Source organism: Hevea brasiliensis, chromosome 10, assembly GCF_030052815.1.
Source record: "Hevea brasiliensis isolate MT/VB/25A 57/8 chromosome 10, ASM3005281v1, whole genome shotgun sequence".
Lineage (NCBI taxonomy): Eukaryota > Viridiplantae > Streptophyta > Magnoliopsida > Malpighiales > Euphorbiaceae > Hevea > Hevea brasiliensis.
The window spans coordinates 32,000,826-32,021,310 of record NC_079502.1 but is presented as its reverse complement, the minus strand read 5'-3'; the positions used below and the strand labels follow the sequence as shown (position 1 = coordinate 32,021,310).

Genomic DNA, 20,485 nt, shown 5'->3' with positions numbered 1-20,485 from the left:
AGGAATAACTTTTATGAAGACAATTTTGCTAAATTCCTACTGTACAAATGACCAATAGAATAGTAAACATAAGGCTTGAAATCTGAAAATTGTGAATAATTAACACTAAGCTTAGAAATGGTGTCGACAACCAATACCAACAACTTTAGAATGCCAAATGTGGTATGTTGAGAGTATTAGAACCAATGTACCTATTTTCTATGCAAAAGTCAATATTTTAGTTGACTGATGAAATGAATAGTAACACCTAAACTTAAATTTTAAGAATTGTAAAGTTTAAAAGTATAACATGCCCTAGTACACCTAGCAAGATTGGTTTGGATAGGTTGATATGCCAATAGGGTTCAGTTAGCAGTACTGCACATGGCATTATGCCATTTTGTGATTTCATGGCTTTTAGCCATTCTGACATTACGTTGATACTTGGCCTTGTGCCTAATGTTATTACAGCTTATTAGTTGTTCTGTTGTACACATATGCGATCGATGGTGTGACGGCCCGAGGTACTTGATACCCAGTGCTAGTTTACTCGTTTATCCAGTCCAGTCAATCAGTATAGGTTACTTGGGCAACCAAAAATGAAAGTAGATAAATTTAATGAAATAATGAATATAACAAGTACAAAATAAGTAATACTACAAATACTCATCGAAAATTTATTTGCAATGAGACATCAATACATTCACTGCATATTTATTTTATGTTATTTCTTTTTATTTTATTATTAGCACCACTAAGCATTATTGCTTTGCGCGTTGCTTTTGCTACGTGTAGGTTCTAGAGAGATCGACCGAGAGCCCAGTAGACCACAAACTGGGTGAGACCTTCTGCAGCTCTGCATAGTGTCCGTGTCACCTCACCATCTTCAGTGCATTGGTAGGACACTAGGTTTGATTTTGGGTATTTTGTAACTAACTTTTATTTTCTCATATGTAATTGAAACTTATGTAATGTATTTTGATGTTAATGTAAATAGTGGAAATTGTGTTTATGAATGGAAAATCGAGTATTTATTTATTGCTTGTATATGAATACCATGAGAAATGAATGATTGAGAAATGAAAATGTTGTTGAAAAATTATTGAGATTTTGATGATGAAATGGAGTTTGGGATTGGTTGAAAATTTTGGAAGTGTTTTTCACAGGTTCCGAATAACTGTTTTCTGCATTTTTAGCCGGTACTCTGTCGGATTTTCTATAAAATTTTCGGAATCTCAAATAAATTATAATTTCAATAAATGACTTAAATGAATTATATTTCATAAATTTTACTTCATAACTATGAAAAAAATAAAAATAATAATAATAAATTAGGAAAAAAAATGATTGAATTAAAATAGGGTGTTCTGATACACTGCGTGGCATATCTTGCCCAGCTATACTGTAGACGGGTAAGGGGTGCCACACGTATAAATTGAAACTTATGTAATATAAATTGGTATGAATATCAGTATTTGTAAATTTGTGTTTATAAATGAAATCTATATGATTATGATGTTAAACGAATTGATGACAAATGGAAGAATTTTTTAGCATTGATGAGAAAATTGGGAGTTGTGGAATTGAATGACTATTGAAAGTGTTTTTCACAGGTTTCGAAGAATTATTTTTTACATTTTTAGCTGGTATTTTGCCGGATTTTCTATAAAATTTTCAGAACCTCAAATTAATTTATAATTTTAATAAATGATCTAAATGAGATCAATTTCATAAATTTTACTTAATAATTATAAACAAATAAATAAAAAATGGATAATAATAAATGAGATGAAATATGGTGTTCTGGCACACTGTGTGGCATATCTTGCTCGGCTACAACAGGTAAGGGATGTCACACCTCTCATTTCTATCTCATTTTGGTAGAATGTGAAATTGTGTTTTCCTTTACTCTCTTTTTTTTTCACGTTTGTTGGTGAAGGATATTTTTGTGTTTTCTTTTTTTTTTTTTTCTTTCGTTGATGATGTTTCAGTTGAATTAGAGAAGGCTATCACCCAATGGCATTTTTGTTTGTCGATATGAAGAAGAAGCGAAATTAACAACATTATGAACCAATGCAAACACTGGAAGAAATTTTTCTAGTCAAATATCACTATTCAAATATATATTGTTAAAGCAATCAGTTTGTGGCTAACCTTAATTTTGCTTCCATAGCTGCGAAATTGATAGTGGTCCCTCAAACCTTCTCCTTTAAATCAATTGATAATAAAAAATAACGTAACAAAAATAGTTGCTCTTCGGTGAACTACATTAAAAATTTCTAATAAAATTTAAACTAAATAATGTTAAATCAACCATATTCTTTAAAAAAAAGCTACAACAAATAATATAGCTTAATTGAATTGAGCGAAAAAGGTAAGAAAAATTCAAAATAGTGAACTTAAAAATGATTTATGAGGTAGCAATAAATTCATAAATAATATGTATTGCCTTTTTAATCTTATCTGGATATATCATATTATCTTTTTATCTTTCAACCAATTGTTATAAATTATATGAAATTTAAAATAATATTTACTATAATTTATAAGATTTTAAGTGAAATTAAAATTTACGTTATTAACCCCAAATTTCATACACTATGGACGTAATTTACCCAAAAATAAACTCGTAAGAGTTAGGACAGTACGAATGGTTGTGATTTTGTGGTGATACACGTGGCAGGTAATGATTCCATACAACATGATACGAGGTTATTAATGTAAAGCTTTTTTAAACTTTTCTTGGGACAGCCCTCGTGCCGGTGCCGCAAACTCAACTTTAACAAGTAAACAACACTTCACTCTCCAACTTTAACAAGTAATACTAATCTCATTCTAATTTCTCAGCCTCACCACTTCGAGCTATTCTATTTTAGATTTCTCAAAATAACAGCCTGGAAATACCATAAAGAAAAGAAAAAGCAACTCTTTCTCTTTTCTTCTTCAAATGTTGAAGCTATTCTGTGTTCCTCAGCTTCTTCCACATTGTTTCTCTGTTCCTCGTCCTTCTCATAGGTATTCTTTTTTTTTTTTTTTTATTTAATTCTCCCTTTTTGTTTCTTAGCAAATATGATTTTCCACGTTCAAGATTTGGATTTTTGGTTTGTGATTTTTTATTGAGATCTTTATTTCTTTGATTTAGGGTTTAGGAGGTGAGATTTAGAGTTCTTTTGGCGTTTTCATTTCCGAAATTAAGCGGCAGATGGCAGCTGAGCTCGTTAATTCTGCAACGAGTGATAAACTACCTGAATTGGATTGGACTAAGAATATCGAAATATGTGAATCAGTAGCCCGTGATAAGAGGTATAAATTTCTAACTTAAATTGAAATTAAAGTAGATTTTAGTAAACGACTGTGTAATCTTAAGTTCTTTGATTCATTATTCTATTTAGTTCCTTGATGGTGTTGTATATAGGGAGTCATGTAAAAAGTTCACTTGTTCAAACAGCAGTTAATGTTACATAAACCATAATTTTTTATTGTCATCGATGAATTGGACTTTCTTTGTTGAAATCAATCATTTGAGTTTGATCTTCAACATTTCCATGATATGAGTTCGCTGATTCTAATCTGCAGGCAAGCTAGAGATGTTGTTAAAGCTATTAAAAAACGCCTGGGGAGTAAGAATCCAAATGCTCAACTATATTCAGTGATGGTGGGCTGATGCTCTTTCTTTGTATAATAAATCTTCTTGATGCTATGTATACTCTTGATTTAGTGTTTCAATCATTGTTATTCAACTGAATGTGTGTTTACCAAAATTATTTTTATCTACTGTCCATTCAAATTTTATATCTTCATTTTAGTTTTTTCAATGGTCCATGACTTCCTGCGAAACCATTATTTTCCTTGTAATTCTGCAGTTGTTAGAAATGCTGATGAACAATATTGGAGAACCTGTTCATAAAGAGGTGGTTGATACTGGGGTTCTGCCTATTCTTGTGAAGATAGTAAAGAAAAAGGTGGAAGTTTTCTTCTAAATAAAATTAAGCAAGTTTTGGTTATTTTATGCCTTTATGCTTTATAAATCCATCTTCCTTTTTCACAGACAGATTTGCCTGTACGAGAGAGAATATTTCTTCTTCTGGATGCCACACAGACATCACTTGGTGGTTCTTCTGGAAAGTTCCCTCAGTACTATTCTGCGTATTATGATTTGGTGGTAGGTTCATGTATGAAACCTGTATAACCCTGTAATATGACCTATCTATAACACTATCTAAGTTTCTTGAATTATTGCATATGGTGGCTAGGTTAAAAATTTGTTATGCTTTTTGCTTTCCTATTGCTTTCCTATGTTGTTTAATTTGAATGTGAAATCATAGTTGAGTAACTCGTTACAATTGTCATATAACTCCTGTTCCTATCATCATTCTAAAATTCCAAAGCGCAAACAAGAGCTCAACCAAGCCATAATTCCAGCCAAATGGAATCACCTTAAGATCTTTGTGGCACATTACATCCTTGTTAAGTTTTGTGAAAGTGAAGAAAAATCACAAGGATCTTTATTGTTATTATTATTGTTTAAGTTCATATGAATTACCACAAAATATTCACTTCCATATCAATTTTTAGTTAGTCTTTCATGGTAATTGCAAGTAAGATAAATGGTGCCCTAGGAATATTCATTCTTTTTTATATTTCTTTCAAGAGAAGGAATTGCCTATAGTCAGACTTGATTAATTGTCATGGTGACTTAAATAGGAACAAACAAGTTCCCTTTATGATCCTAGTTTTGTAGGACTGTGGTCAAACCAGCTATATTGTATGGGAGTGAATGTTGGGCTTCTAAGGTACAACATACTCACAGGATGAATGTGGCAGAAATGCGAGTATTAAGATGAATGTCTAGTAACACGATAATAGATAAGATTAAGAATGATCACTTCTGCTAGAGAATGCATGTAGCACATATTGGAGATAAAATGAGAGATGTTCGTTTAAGATGGGTTGTGATACAATATAAATGAGACATTAAATGAAGGACATGTATGCACATAAAGGAGTTGTATGTTCTTTACAATATGAGTAAACTAGCTCTTGGGTAAGGGACGCGTGTGCACTTGAAAGGAGTTAGATATCTTTTGGTCACGTCAACATAAGAACCCCATTCCATAGCACGACCACATTAGGCACGATCTCACCTTCAATCTTGAGATAAAAGACGTTGTGTGGTTGAAACATATAAACCAATTTTGCAAAGTTTCTCACAAAAATTTTTCTTCCCTCTTGTAAGATAATCAATTTTGTGTATCCAATGGTGTTTCTGGTATCATAGACAAGTTTTGAGGCAGAAATGTTGTTTCTTTTATGTCTCAACTCTCATTAAGCTTCTTAATAGATCTGTCATGGCCACTCCTTTTACTATTGATGTAACATCTGCTGCTTGTGTGGGTCACTTGCACTAGGTTAGGTGTTTTTGGAAGTGGCTATTGTTAGCCCATGGTATAATGACTGAAAGCTTCGAACTACTTCCATTTGCATTACTTTTTTATCCCTAAATAAACTATATTTCAGAGTGCAGGAGTACAATTTCCCCAAAGGCCTCAGGCAACACAAGCAAATAATCCTGCTTCACAAGCAAAGAAAAAAAGTACACTTAATGGAGAACTTACTGCTGCTAGACAGGATGTGGTTGCTCAGCAAGCAGAACCTGAAGTTGTTCCTGAGTCTAGGTATCTTTTTCTGAATTATTTTCTTTCATCCTTTTCCAAGTTGCATTATGTGACATCTTATTAACCCAGTGGTTGTGTAGTTTAATCTTTTGGATATAATTATCCCTGCCAGAAATATATATTTTTTCCTTTTGTTGTCTTGTAATCCGCATCTTACATGTTCTTTCCAGTTAAGATTTTAAACTTCATTTTCTTCTAACAATGCAATTTTATAGCCGATGCTACTTGGACTTGGCTGCAAGTGTATGGTACAGGTCCACTCTGGCATTGAAACATTTGATTTTTTCGTAATTTCTCCTCTATATGGAAATCATAAATATCCATGTCCATTTTAGATGTCCGTAATGTATTGAACATAATGCCATTGGGGTTATGAGAAGATTGGAGCAACAAACTTCTGAGTTAAATTCACATTACAATGAAATGATAGATGAATTGTTTTATGTCAGATGTATGAACCTCCAATCTCAATGTTTACTGTTCACTAGTTAAATTGTTCAACTCTAAAGCAGAATAAATATGGCAATTAAATAAACCAGTAATTGAACTGAAAGAGGGGATCATGCAAAGTGGACAAGATGGAAAATATATGAGAGAAATTGTCCTGACTCCTGTCTGTTCCATCATTTTCCCAGAAACAAACACAGGCCCTATCCCACCTTTATATTTCATTAAAGGAGAAAGAAGAGGGTACCTCACATATAAATTTCGATGGGTGACATAAACTCCTGCCATTGCTTCTAATCTACACCATTCTGTTGTAAGCCATACTTGTACCAAAGGGAATCAATCTCTAAAGGAAAATCCCATAAATGTTTCCATACTGAACCAATATCCTAATTATAATGTTTTTGTTGTAAACACATCTATTATCATTCTTGTATGTTTTTGCACAATGAGGTGGCTTGAGCCATTTGGAATTGTCTTATTTAGAGATTTTGAGGAGAATCGGATCTATAAAGATACATTTAACACTTAGCAATAAATGGATAGGATTTGGGGTTAGAGAGGATGCTATAGTCCTTTACACTCTATTGGTGAGAGGAAGGGATGGGACAATTCATTAAAGGAAGGAGAGGAGGAGGCAAGGGAAGTGAAATATTTAACTTCCAATTGTTTGGGAGGAAGTGAGGGTAAGAAGCATGGTTTAAATGACAGCCATTACAGTTATTTATGGGTTTTTCAAGGGGTTATTACCCTTTACCCAGTTATTTAAAAGCAGATGCTGAGGTGCATTGGTAACGGCTGTTATCATGTTATGTAATGTTAACTGCCATTATCTATCGTTAAGTAATGGTAACGGCCTCAATATTCAGTTGACAAAAAACAGATGCATGTAGGTGTTTATTTTTATTTTTATTTTTTATTCTTTGTGTGTTTCATCCTTTCAACTACTATTTCTATCACGTTTTCTCTCAAAATTTCACCTAAACTTCCCCTTCTTTCTACAAATCTCTCCGTTATTCATGTTTAGGGTAAGATCATCATAAATATTTCAATTCTCCACAACTACTTCTTGCAAAAATATGAGTGTTATTTGTTATTTGTTGCATATTTGTTAAGAAAATTTTGTTGATGTTAGGTTTATTGTTAAATTTATAGTGTGAAGTATTGGTTTGCCCGATCTATAGGTTTTATTTGTTTTTTCTTTTTTTTTTCTAATTTGAATTATGTTTTAGAATTAATTTTACTAAAATACATTGATAATAACATTTAATTTTATATATTTATGCTTACTATATAGGTGTGCATCATAGTTTTACTTGTATCTGCCAATATTTACTCATTTCATAAACTTTACAAATTTTTCAAAAAAAAATTGCAGGGCACTAGGCCGTTACGTTACTGCTGTTATAAACCTGTTTCCCATTACCTAGACCGCGACTGCGATTTAAAACCATGGTAAGGAAGGAGAGACGTATGATATTAAATTTACAAAAAATATCCTTTTTTTTAAAAGACAAAACAAGATGTATGGGGATAAAAAAAGGCAAACCAAAATATTTAGTGTTTTGGTAGTTTATGCCCCCTCCTCTTGCCCTCCCCCCTTAGACATTAGACCCCATTATTTGCGTTACCCCTCCTTGTCCCCACTTGCCCCTTCTCCAAAAACCTCCCATGGTTTATCTAACATCTCCTCTCCTCTCCTCTCCACCACCACCCACGACATCCTCCACACCCCCCCCCCCCCAACAAAACACTCCTCTTTTCTTTTTTTTCCCTTCCCCTTTAACTTAACCCCATCAAACAGAGTGTTAGAATTGTTCTTTCTTTGCAGTGTTGTGGAGATTTAGATGGAAAGGGTGCTTGCATTTTTGGGGCCAAGTTATGTTTTTAAATCTATTATGGAACGAAGTTTTTTCTTGACTTTTTTGCATGCAGGTGCATCATGGGCCTTTCATGGAATTTCCTTTTTTGTTATTTAGCTTGATTTGGAAGGCGCTACTTCTTAATTTCCTTTGATGTTATTGGGGTTTTTTTAATTGTTATAATATTTAAGTATTGCTTATTTTATGAGGAAACTTTATCCTCCTAGTTATATTTTATTCTTACTCTTTAATTTAAATTTATTTCTTTTTCATAAATAAGATTAAACAAAATAGTAAATGCACACCTGTTGACTCTGGAAATTTATTGAATTGTTTAATCTTAGACATCAACAAGCATATTTGTTTGATTTCCATAATTCATGCTCAAATGTGTGGAAGCAACTCATCTCACAATAAACGCTTGTGGAAGCTCATTCCTGTCTGGCTTATAAAATAGTCGTAGATGTTACTCTGTGTTGTCTACGAGGTCATGTCTTGGCACAAGAGGCTTGGCCCACTTTTTGTTCTTATTTAGCTTATTTGTACCTTTTGTCCATCTGCTTATCAAAACATGTCTTTTTTTCCCTCCATACCTAGAAATTTTATTGCTATATATTTACGGCTAGGACATGAATATTGTTAGGATGTTGCCTATCTCAAGTTCTGCTTTCTATTTAGATGATGTCTATGGCTGTGGTTATTTTTAGTTCCTCATAAAATATTATATGCATTTTGTACTTTGTTCCTTCAAATGATACTGATTCCCAGTTTTTTATTTAATTATATACAGTATCATTCAGAAGGCTAGCAACGCACTAGAGATTTTGAAAGAAGTCCTTGATGCTGTTGATTCTCAAAATCCTGAGGTACATAAAGGCAGTTATCTTTTCTCTATTCTACATATTGCTTTGGATATAAATTGATAGACATATTCTGTTAATTTTTTGTAATTATTGCTACACTTGATTTTTGGCAGTGACATTTCTGCAAGCTTTTCATATTCAGTTTCTTAGTGGGCTTGAAATTTTTGATGAGTACAACATGGAGATTGATTGGTTACTTATAAATCTTTTCAAAACTAAAGAAAATTTAGTGATAGGTGATTATTTTTTCCTATAATTCCAATATTCTACTTTAACATTTCAACTTTTCATGCCATCCCCTAGTCATTAAAGCATTATATATTCTAATGCATAAAAATCTTGGCAATATAATAAGTCTTTCAAATGCAATCTTTGTTATTCTCAATAATGTTCATTGCCTCTGTACCACAATCTCCTCTCCCCCTCCCCCCCCCCCCCCCACCACGTTCCCCCCCAAAACCCTACGCAGTGACCTCCACTTTCTCCAGTATAACTTTTTTGTGCCCTGAGGTTCTGCAGCTTACTTCCTCTATGCATGTTCCACTAACCAGCAGTTTTTAAAGTTTTCAAATGATTTGACATTTAATTTATATGTTGCTTGATTGCATATTGTTCTGAAATGCATCCATGAATTTATAAATTAGCAGCTCACATTTTATTTTATTTTATTTTTCTCATAATATTCTTTTTTAGGGAGCAAAGGATGAGTTCACTCTTGATCTTGTGGAGCAGTGTTCATTCCAAAAGCAGCGGGTAATGCATCTTGTGATGACTTCTCGGTAAGACTACTTCCTGTTAATAGGATAAATTTTCCTTATTAGCAACTTCAGTTGTTGCTCTAAATTTTCCTTGTATAAGTATTGGCAAAACCTAGATAATCTGTGTGCATGCCAAAGCAGTGCTGGTTGCACCAATGTTTCAGTTTTTTGAAAATAGCATTATGAATTCAACTTTAGAGCTTGTTTTATTTAAATAGTGGTGTATGAACTCAAGATCGAGAGGTGAACGCATTCACTAGCAATTTGTTCAGCAGCCAATATTGATAGGCGGGGGGCGCGCATTGGTTGGTTTGGTTTTGTTCAGTTGAATTCAAATTTGAGCAGAACCGAAATAATGAAAACTATGGGACATGAAACTTAACCATACCAAAATAAAAGAGCCAAAATAATTTATGGCCTTTTCTAAGCTAGATTCTTTGTCTCAAGTTTTTGGGACAATTTTAGACCGTGGGGAAACTATGAAGGGGAAATTATGAAAGAGAAAACTTGCTTGCTGGATTACTTTTGGTGTTGACTTGTTCTGTCCACTTTGTGGCAAAGAATTAATGTCCGTCGTCAACCAAATCATGAATTTGATTTAAATTTAGATGAAACGCCAAATTGGGAAGGAAATGAGTTCAAACAGAGGAGAAACTTAGATATATCTACCTTCTACTCATGGAATGCTAAAATAAATATTCCAGTAATTTATTATTACCTTTAATAGATGCTTGTACTAAAATAGGAACTTTTGGTACGAGAGTTTTCTTTTGGGTTTTACCCCTGCAATGGCCTCCATTGTTTGTTTCAAAAGGAAAAAAAAAATTGAAATAGGGTTGAGCAGTCAAACCATCAGTGTTATATCTTGCATCTTGTCTGCAGGACTTCAGACTTTGTGAGCTAAAATAGTTGGGGGTACAAGAGGAAGTGGAGGGAAGGGAGGCAATTTGTGTCAAGCTAGCTACTCGTTTAGAGTGGAGAAAGCGAATCTATATAGCCGATCCCAAATTTTTGGGATAAAGGCTTAGTTGAGTTGAGTTGAGTTTTAGCTACAAGGATGCTAGACAAGTTGAACTTGTGAGTGGTGAAGGGTAAGAGGTGAGAGGGGAGTTGGGCAATGGAGATGACAAGACTAGGAGTTGGAAAAGGGAGGCAACTCAGACAAGAAACTCAAGGATAGGGATCTAGAGAAACCGGAAAGGATAGGAGTTAGAGACTTGTGGTCAATTTCTTTTCTTTATTCAATACAGAATGGCAGTGTTTAGGAGAGGCTGATTACTGATGTTAAAATGGTGGTATTTTAGTGGGGCAGCAATGCTATATTTAATATATATTACTGTATTATTTATTTATATTAATATATATTGCGGTTCATTTTTGGTTTTGGTTTTCTTGACATGAAAATTCAAAAATTGAACTAATTGGAAATTCTAAAACTCAAAATCAAACTTGAAAACCGAAATAAGGTGATTTCATTTTGTTGTTTGGTTTAAACTAAATAGTGCTCTCCCCTATTGATGGCAAGTTGAAGTGCATGCAATGACTAGTTGATTCATCTGGGTTTGAAGTGTATGATAGTCAAGAATATAACTTAGGAATCCTTGTAATTTTTTTTGCAATACCTGCCTGTGTGTTTTGTAACAACCCGCCTTTTCGGGATGGCAGTGGCCACATAGAGAACGCTGCGGTAAAAGGGCTAGTTGTTGCTTGAGGTCCAGAGCAGGGGCAGGAATGAACCGAGTCCTATATTGGAAAGGGAGGGGAAAGTGATGGGCTACATAAGTGGCAAGTCTTCTAACCTGGATAGCGCGCTTTTAGGCTTCAAAGAAGGGGTCCAAGGGACAAAGCCGTAAGGTCCAGTGGGTCAAAGTGGACTGTAGAAAGAGATGATTCTCATATGTTTCAATTAATCTGTACATGGGTATTTATATACAATTGATTCCTATAATTGTGTTATACTAATTAGGAAGAAATCCTAAATAGGAATACGGAATACAGAATATACACAGAAATAATATAATGATTGACTTTCCATAACACTGCCCCTCAAGTTGGAGCATGATTCTCATGCCCAACTTGTTACAAATGTAGTCAATCCTAGCTCCATTCAGAGCTTTTGTGAAAATATCTCCTAACTGCTCTCCAGTTTTGATATGTCCTGTTGAGATGATCTGTTGTTGAATCTTTTCACGAACAAAGTGACAATCAATCTCAATATGTTTGGTCCGCTCATGAAATACCGGATTAGAAGCAATATGGAGAGCAGCTTGATTATCACACCACAATTTCGCAGGCAGGGGGGTCTTAAAACCTGTCTCATCTAGTAATTGAAATATTCACATTACCTCACATACTGATTGTGCCATGGCTCTGTATTCGGATTCAGCACTAGATTGAGAAACTACACTCTGCTTCTTGCTTTTCCAAGACACCAAATTTCCTCCAACAAAAACGCAATATCCAGTAGTTGACCTCCTATCAACCTTAGATCCAGCCCAGTCGGCATCTGAAAAACATTCAACATTCAAATGCCCATGATTACCATATAACAAACCTCTTCCTGGAGCTCCTTGAGATAGCACAAGATTTGTCCCAAGGCTTCCCAATGAGCAACGGTTGGGGAAGACATAAACCGACTTACCACACTAACGGCATAAGCAATGTCGGACGAGTGACAGTAAGGTAGTTCAATTTTCCTACCAATCTTACGTATCTCTCGGATCTTCAAACAACTCACTATCCCCGCTATGATTGTAAATTTGGAGTCATTGGTGCACTACAAGGCTTAGCACCTAATTTTCTGTCTCTCACAATAGATCAAGGACATATTTTCTTTGAGACAAGAAAATACCCTTCTTACTTCTCATAACTTCAATACCCAAAAAATACTTTAATAATCCCAAGTTTTTGGTCTGAAACTGGGTTTGGAGGAAGGTTTTAAGAGATGAAATACCTGCAGAGTCACTCCCAGTGATGATAATGTTATCCACATAGACTACCAGGAGAATTAGACCACCTCATTGCTTATAAAATACCGAGTGATCACACTTACTTTTTGCATACCAAATTCTGATCGCTTCACTGAATCTCCCAAACTGTGCCCTAGGACTTTGTTTCAAGCCATAAAGAGACTTCCGAAGCCTACAAACTTTGCCCAACTCCCCCTGAGCAACAAACCCAGGTGGTTGCTCCATATACACCTCCTCCTGAAGATCACCATGAAGGAAGGCATTCTTGATATCCAATTGGTGCAGGGGCCAATCATATGTAGCTGCTAAAGAGATAAACAAGCGAACAGAAGTAAGTTTAGCTACAGGAGAAAAAGTGTCAGAGTAATCAACCCCATATGTCTGAGCATATCCTTTTGCTACAAGGCGTGCTTTTAATCTAGCCACAGAACCATCAGGATTTACCTTTACTGTAAATACCCATTTGCAACCAATAGCTTTCTTACCAGTGGGCAAAGGCAACAGTTCCCATGTACCATTAGCATCTAAAGCCTCCATTTCCTCTTTCATAGCAACACACCAGATGAGACAATTGCCTCACCAACTGTATTAGGGATGGGAATAGAGTCTAAAGAAGTAACAAAACACCGAGAACAAGAAGACAATTGATTATAAGAAACAAAAGAAGAGATAGGGTAAGTACATGAACGTTTACCTTTACGAAGAGCAATGGGTAAGTCTAGATCAGAATCATGATCAGTATGAGGTACAGGATCTCCCAACGAAGTAGCTGGTGGAGGATCTGAGTCAGGAATCTCCAATCTCCTGGAATAAACATGAACAACGGGAGGCCGAGTAGGTCTAGAGACGGAAGAAATAGGCTGTGAGAGAGGACTAGACATTGGTTGGACAGTATATATTAAGATATCATTTTCCTCCCCCTGACTCTCATACACAGATGATTGAGAAAAAAATGGAGTGGACTCAAAAAATGTGACATCTGCAGAAACAAGATAACGATTAAGAGTAGGAGAGAAACAACGGTACCCTTTTTGGATCCGGGAGTACCCAAGGAAGACACATTTGAGAGACTTTGGATCCAATTTAGTAACCTGCGGACGAGCATCACGTACAAAACAAGTACAACAAAAAATACGGGGTTCAACGGGAAACAAAGATTTTGTAGGGAACAAAGCAGTATAAGGAATATCCCCATTAAGGACAGAAGAAGGCATACGATTGATCAAAAAACATGCCGTAGAAACTGCATTCGCCCAAAAGTGTTTAGGAACTTTCATCTGAAAAAGAAGAGCACGAGTTACCTCAAGAAGATGCCGATTTTTTCTTTCTGCCACGCCATTTTGGGATGGGGTATCCACGCAGGAAGACTGATGAAGAATGCCATTTTGTGTCATATAAGACTGAAATTGTGCTGAAAAATATTCTTTAGCATTGTCACTTCTTAATATGCGCACAGAAATATTAAATTGAGTTTTGATTTCATTACAAAAGGCACAAAGATAGAAAACAACTCGTAACGATTCTTCATTAAATATAACGGGTAACACGAGTAATCATCAACAAAAGTAACAAAATAACGAAATCCAGTTTTAGAAGTAATGAACAAGGACCCCAAACATCGAATGAACTAACTCAAAGGGGATGAAGCGGTTTATTGACTCTAGACACGAGAAGGCAAGCGATGATGTTTTGCAAGCGACACGACTCACATTCTAGTCTTGATAAAGATCAAATCGAGGACACAACTTCTTCATGGTAGACAAAGAAGGATGACCCAATCTACAATGAGCTTCAAGAGGTGTTAAGATCTGGAGCAAACAAGCGATCGCGGTACATGATTTTCGAATGTAGAGACCACGACTCACGTCCTCTACCAATAATCGCCGTCGTAAGATCACGAAACAAACACCGATCGAGAAAAAAAGGAAATAGAATAATTTAAGGTGCAGTAAGTTTACTAATGTAAAGTAGATTAAAAGAGAAATTTGGTAGACACAAAGCAGATGACAAAGAAATTGACGAAGTCAGTTCGCGATTCAGAACCCATAACACAAGAAGTAGAACCATCGGCTAAAGTAATGTGATGAGGAAGTGGGATTAGTGAAAAGTAGATAGAAGACTAGAATTACTGTCATGTGATCTGTTGCACGGAATCAATAACCCATTTGGATGAGGAAGACACAAGGCATGTAGTGGATTTACGACTCGTGATCGCGATGATAGGGGAACCGGTAGGCTTTAGAGATGCACGATCTTTGGGAAAGCGTGCAAAATCCTCTGCGGATACCAAAGCAGTTTCTCGGAGGAAGATCTTGTAGAATCCTCTGCGCCATATTTGCCATCTGTGATCGCTGATTTTTCCTTTGAAGTTGCGGACAATTATATTTTGTATGGCCAGGCTCATGACAATAAAAACAAATGACTCCTCTTGAGTCCTGATTAGAACTAGCCTCTCCATTACGCTGATTACTTACATTTGCTGTAATTCCTCCTCTACTTCCTCTTCTATTACCTGTTGTCCATTTGGATTACGGCTAATAAGAGCACTCTTGGCGGTTTGTGAAGATTGGGTACTCTGCATGCAGTGAATGTTTCATGCAAGAGGAAATCTCAGGCTGGAAAGAATCGAGATTTAGCGATCTCATACTCTGAAGGAAGGCACAAGAAAACTCATAACGACCAGTTGCTCCGTTGGGCTCTTTGAACTTTCACATCAGAACTAAAAGGCAACAATACATTAAGTTCCTCATATACCCGTTTAAAATCCATAAAATAAGCCGTGAGAGACTTATTCTCTTTCTCAGCACGGTAAAATGCCTTACAAACATCATAAATACGGGAGATATTCCCTTTACCAGAATACAGAAAATCTAAGTAATCCATCAATTCCTTAACAAATTCACAGTGATTAATTAAACTAATTACCTCACTGTGAATCGAGTTCCGAAGCTGCAAAAACAACCGAGCATCCTCCCTTAGCCAAGTTTGTTGTGTATCATCAGTAGGTGGATCTTTAGTAAGGTGATCATCCTTATCAATGCTACGCAAATAGACCCTAACAGTCTTACTCCACTCCAGATAATTGGAACCATTAAGTTTGTGTTCCGTGATCTTAGTCATCATCGGAATCACATCAGAAATAACATTCTTATTGTCTGCCATTTGTTGAGACAAAGAAAACTAACCGAAACGCTAATCCAAAGTGCTGACAGCAACAAAATAATTCAAAATCACAAATCAAGCAAATACCGAAATAGGATCTGAGAGCCAAACCTCAGAAGTCCTTTAATGGTGTACTGGATCAGGCAACAGCACACAGTGGTGGAATGAGGGGATTGAGGCGACGCTGGCAATGTTGATTGGAGTCGAAACGGCCGGTCGGCGGCCAAGGTCTCTCCTGAGCTGGGTGGTGAGAACGAATAATCACCCTAGATAGATGATCTGCTCTGATACCATGTAGAAAGAGATGATTCTCATATGTTTCAATTAATTTGTACATGGGTATTTATATACAATTGATTCCTATAATTGTGTTATACTAATTAGGAAGAAATCCTAAATAAGAAATCCTAAATAGGAATACAGAATACAGAATATACACAGAAATAATATAATGATTGACTTCCCATAACATGGACAATACTATTCAGTTCCAAGAAGGGCATTACAATATGGTATCAGAGCCGACCTCCCTCAATACGGTGTGATTTAAGGACGAACCAAGCGGAAGCTGGTAGGCCTGTAACATCTCGTGCGGAAGGAAGGTATCGGCTGGAGGGGCAGAACTGAACCGAGTCCCACATTAGAAATGGAGGAGAAAGTGAAAGGCCATATAAGGTAGCAAACCTCTAACCTAGATAGTGCGCTTTTGGACCTTAAAAAAAGGGTCCAAGGGACAAAGCGGTGAGGTCCGGTGGGCTAAAGCGGACAATACTATCTAGTGGGTCAGGAAGGGGCGTTACATGTTTGTTATGTATCAGACTTGTACTTAATCCAGAAACAGAGAAAAGAAGTAGAAAAGAAGAGGAGGAGGAGGGGGGGGGGGGGGGGGGGGGGGGGAATTTAGAGAGAATATAGAGAAGAAGAGAGATAGCTCTTTGTATTTGATTCTTGAATGAGAACTACATGTGCTTTTCTTACATTTTATACTCAGTCCTCACTCACACTAAATGTATTAGCAATGAAATCCTATTCCATCTTAGCAATGAAATCTTGTTCCATCTCAGTGCCCTTGCCATTCTTATTGGAAACTTCATTTGAGGCATCTTGGTCTTCATTTGGTGCTTCATCCTTTGGATGATTAAAGAAGTCTCTGGGAGCTGGCAACAGTCCTCTGTTCTCAGAAACCTTGTTCTTGGATCTGGCCAATTTATCCTCATTGTTGTAGATTTCTTTACTCTCATCTTTCATCATAATTTTCATAAGGCTCGAAATTCTTTCCTCAGAATTGAATTCCAAAGAAGTTTTCTTCACTTCCTCCTTTAGGCCCCATGACATTTCTTGGAAACCCCTCATCTTTTCTTCCAACTCAGCAATCCTAACCATTTCTTGACTTACTATCAAAGATCTAGTCATATTTCCAACTTACAAGAGCTGAAAATTGAATCAGTCTCTCCATGTACCTGATCTGAAACCCTAACAAATCTTCAGAGCTAATAATTGGTAACAAAGAGAAACAATAGGAGAAAAGAAAAGATTGCAGAAAGATTAAGAATAGAGAAGAATTTCAAGAAAATAATGGAAAATTTCAAGAAAAGAAATAGAAATTTGAGGAAGAAAGAGGGGTTTCCAAATTTGAAGGAAGAAACCCTAATTTCAATGTTCTTGGAAAAGGAAAAATTAGAAAAGGAAGAAAGAAATATAGAGGGAAGGAGGTCTGTATTTCAAGGAATAAAGAAAGAAAGAAAGAAAAAGAACGAAAGGAAGAGAATGAGAAGGGAATTTGGATTCTCAGAAGAAAAAAGAGCAAAAACAGGATTATGCTGAGAAGAAGAAACAGAGCGAGAACTAGTATGGAAAGAAAGGGAAGAAATTTCTGGGAAAAAAAGGAAAGAAAATTCAGGGTAAGAAGGAAGAAGAAATTGAGGAAGAAGGGGAAGAAATTTAGAGGGAAAGAATAGAGAGAGAGAAGATCAGAAGGAAACCTGATTCTGGCCTGGGTGCAACTCAGATGAATCATTTTTCAACTTAAGCCCACTTGGAACCAAGCTCTGATATCAATTTATTATATATAAGACCTGCACTTAATCCAGAAACAGAGAAAGGAAGCTAAAAAGAGACTTGGTTGAGAAAAGAAGTAGAAAGGGGGAAAATTTAGAGAGAATATAGAGAAGAAGAGAGATAACTCTTTGTATTTGATTCTTCAATGAGAAATACAGGTGCTTTTCCTACATTTTATACTCAGTTCCCTCTTATAACTGTCACAAACACACTCAACTAATTACAACTGATTCTCTAGCAGTCCTACAACTACTTCCTCCCTCTCTGTTAATCCTTATATTTTCCCTCACAACATACTAACTACTCTACTTCCTTAATCATAATATGTTTGTTTGTGTACACACGCATAATGTGTGAAACCTAATATTTTATATTTTCATTTCAACACACATTTTCTATCTAGTACAAATTAAAAAATTCACCAAAATGATGGATATGAGCCCTTGACAAGAAGTCCACCATGCTGGCTCATTAAGAAAGCCCAGCTTCATGAGGAATATGAAATTAAAAAAAAAAAAATCAAGAAGAAAGGAGAAGCAATTTCATGAAAAGTGAAACTGCCAAAAACGTGGAGGGGATTAACTCCTCTCTACGTGCAGTACATGGACCCCAGGGCGTTGTATTTTTAAATAAGGAAGCAAGGGCAAGGTAAGCTGTAGAATTGGTTCTTGAAGAGCAAAAGAAAAGGGCGTGCTAAGGTGGTGTAATTGAAGGTCCATCTCTAGTTTTTTTCTTTCTCAAGTATATTTGGAGTTCACTGCAGTCTATGTAACTCTTAGACTGTGAAATATATGTTTTGATTTGTGTTTACGTAATCAAACATTGACTAGTGATGCAAGGTTGGAAGCTTAGTGTTTTGCATGAAATCCTTCTTTTCTTGGGTTTAATAAGCTAAAATTGGTATGAGATTCTTTGTTCTTGTTTATCCTAGTCTGGATGTGTTGTATAACATGAATTACGTGAGCTTTATGATTAAAATGGCTTTTGGAATTTTTTTTTTTGTAATTCTGGAATTTTTGCAAAAGTGGTTAGAAGGCCTACTTTGGACAATTATGTCTTGCTGTACATAAATTCAATAGATTTAATTTTCATGCCATGTGAAAGTAGAGATGTCAAGCTTTCCATTGCTGTATTATTTGCACTTTTTGGATTTAATAAGAAAGTTATGAGGCTTCAAAAGTTAAGAAAAAATAATTCAAAATTTGATATTCTATAATAGATTTGTTGTTGTTTAGATAAATTTCCAAAAGGTTGTTAAGGTATTCCCTGCTGAATACATCATCTGGATACTATTTGGCCATAAAATTGTAGGAAAAACTTTCTGAAAGTGGTCTGCCGGAAGTTCCCTAATCAATTCTGTTTGTTATTGTCATTGAACAACATTTGATAAATGTAATTAGGCATTCTTTCCCCTCAACATTGTGGCATAAATTCATATAGCCTAGCCATAGATAAATGTAGACACAGGTAATGCCCATTGTGACTTAAATTCATTCTCTCAATCTCACTACTCTTATTGTCCAGGGATGAAAAGGTAGTCTCTCGTGCAATTGAATTAAATGAGCAGCTTCAGAAAGTTCTGGCACGACATGATGCCCTTATCTCTGGTAGATCTATGCTTTCTGTCTCAGATAGGTCTGCAATTTCAGATAGAACTACTACAACTGCAAATCATTTTGGTCTTGATGAAGCAGAGGAGGAAGAGGAGGAGCCTGAGCAGCTTTTCCGAAGGTATTCCCATGTTGTCTTTGCTAGGATTAGACTCTTATTTGGAAAGAGATCATCCGATTTGTTTCATCTGAGCTTGTAATATCAACACTATTTATTTATTTTCTTTTTCTTGATTCAAACTTCATATTATTGTCCCTTTGCAACACTTAGCAGATTACGAAAAGGAAAGGCTTGTGCAAGGAATGAAGATGAAGGGAACTCAGATGAGCGCCTCTCTATGGGCATGCTTGGATCGTCTATTCCAGGAGAGAGAGAGAGATTGAACCGTCCTCTTATAAGACCACTTCATTCGGATCAGTCAAGTGATCCAAGTGCAAATCCTCCACCAGTTGTAATTCCCCCACCCCCTGCAAAACACATGGAAAGGGAGAGATTCTTTCAGGAAAAGAAGGTAGATGGTTCTGCAGTGTCTGGCCATATGAGGGGTCTGTCATTGCATAGTCGCAATGCCAGCAGTTCTCGCAGTGGAAGTGTAGATTTTAGCGACTAAGGAAACAATTATAAGTTGTGATTTTCTGGTTTGTATTTAATTACAGGACTTTTGTTATGGTTTACATACTCTCTACTGTGTGTGGTTTTTGTTTTTATTTTTATTTTTTATGATGGTCGGGTGTTATAGGATAGCAGAAGGTTATAGCTGCAGAACTTCAGATGATGCTCTTGTAAGATTACTTGTTATTTAAAAGTTTTTCTTGTCAAGAGTTGACTCATTCTGCACTTCTAAGCAATTGTTATATATAGGATTAATTGTTAAAAAAATCTTAAAATTTGTCAATTTTTGTAATTAAATTTTAAAGTTTGCATTAATGTTAATTAAATGTTTACGTTTAATTGATATTTTAAATTGACTCAGTCATTAATAAACTTTTAATATACTGAACAAAAATTTCATGTTAATTGTCATATAATTACTAAAGAAATCACATAAAAAATCTAAAATTATGTTTAGTTATTGAAAAAAAAAACTTAGGAAATTTATTA

At 35.6% G+C, this 20,485-nt stretch overlaps 1 protein-coding gene across 2 annotated transcripts; it reads left to right on the top strand.

The window, feature by feature from the left end:
- Window positions 1–2,733: 2,733 nt before the first annotated feature.
- LOC110654979 (TOM1-like protein 5) lies at window positions 2,734–20,203 on the top strand. 2 transcript variants are annotated; one of them, XM_021811128.2, is made up of 10 exons: window positions 2,734–2,994; window positions 3,122–3,282; window positions 3,556–3,634; window positions 3,843–3,941; window positions 4,028–4,141; window positions 5,497–5,654; window positions 8,754–8,829; window positions 9,520–9,605; window positions 19,298–19,504; window positions 19,658–20,203. In XM_021811128.2, the coding sequence occupies exons 2-10, from the start codon at window positions 3,182–3,184 to the stop codon at window positions 19,992–19,994; spliced, it is 1,257 nt and encodes a 418-aa protein (XP_021666820.2). In that variant the 5' UTR covers window positions 2,734–2,994; window positions 3,122–3,181; the 3' UTR covers window positions 19,995–20,203. The 2 variants fall into 2 exon arrangements, with proteins under 2 accessions (XP_021666820.2, XP_021666821.2); XM_021811129.2 differs by lacking the exons at window positions 2,734–2,994; window positions 3,556–3,634 and having other exon boundaries at window positions 3,144–3,282.
- The last annotated feature ends 282 nt before the right edge of the window (window positions 20,204–20,485 follow it).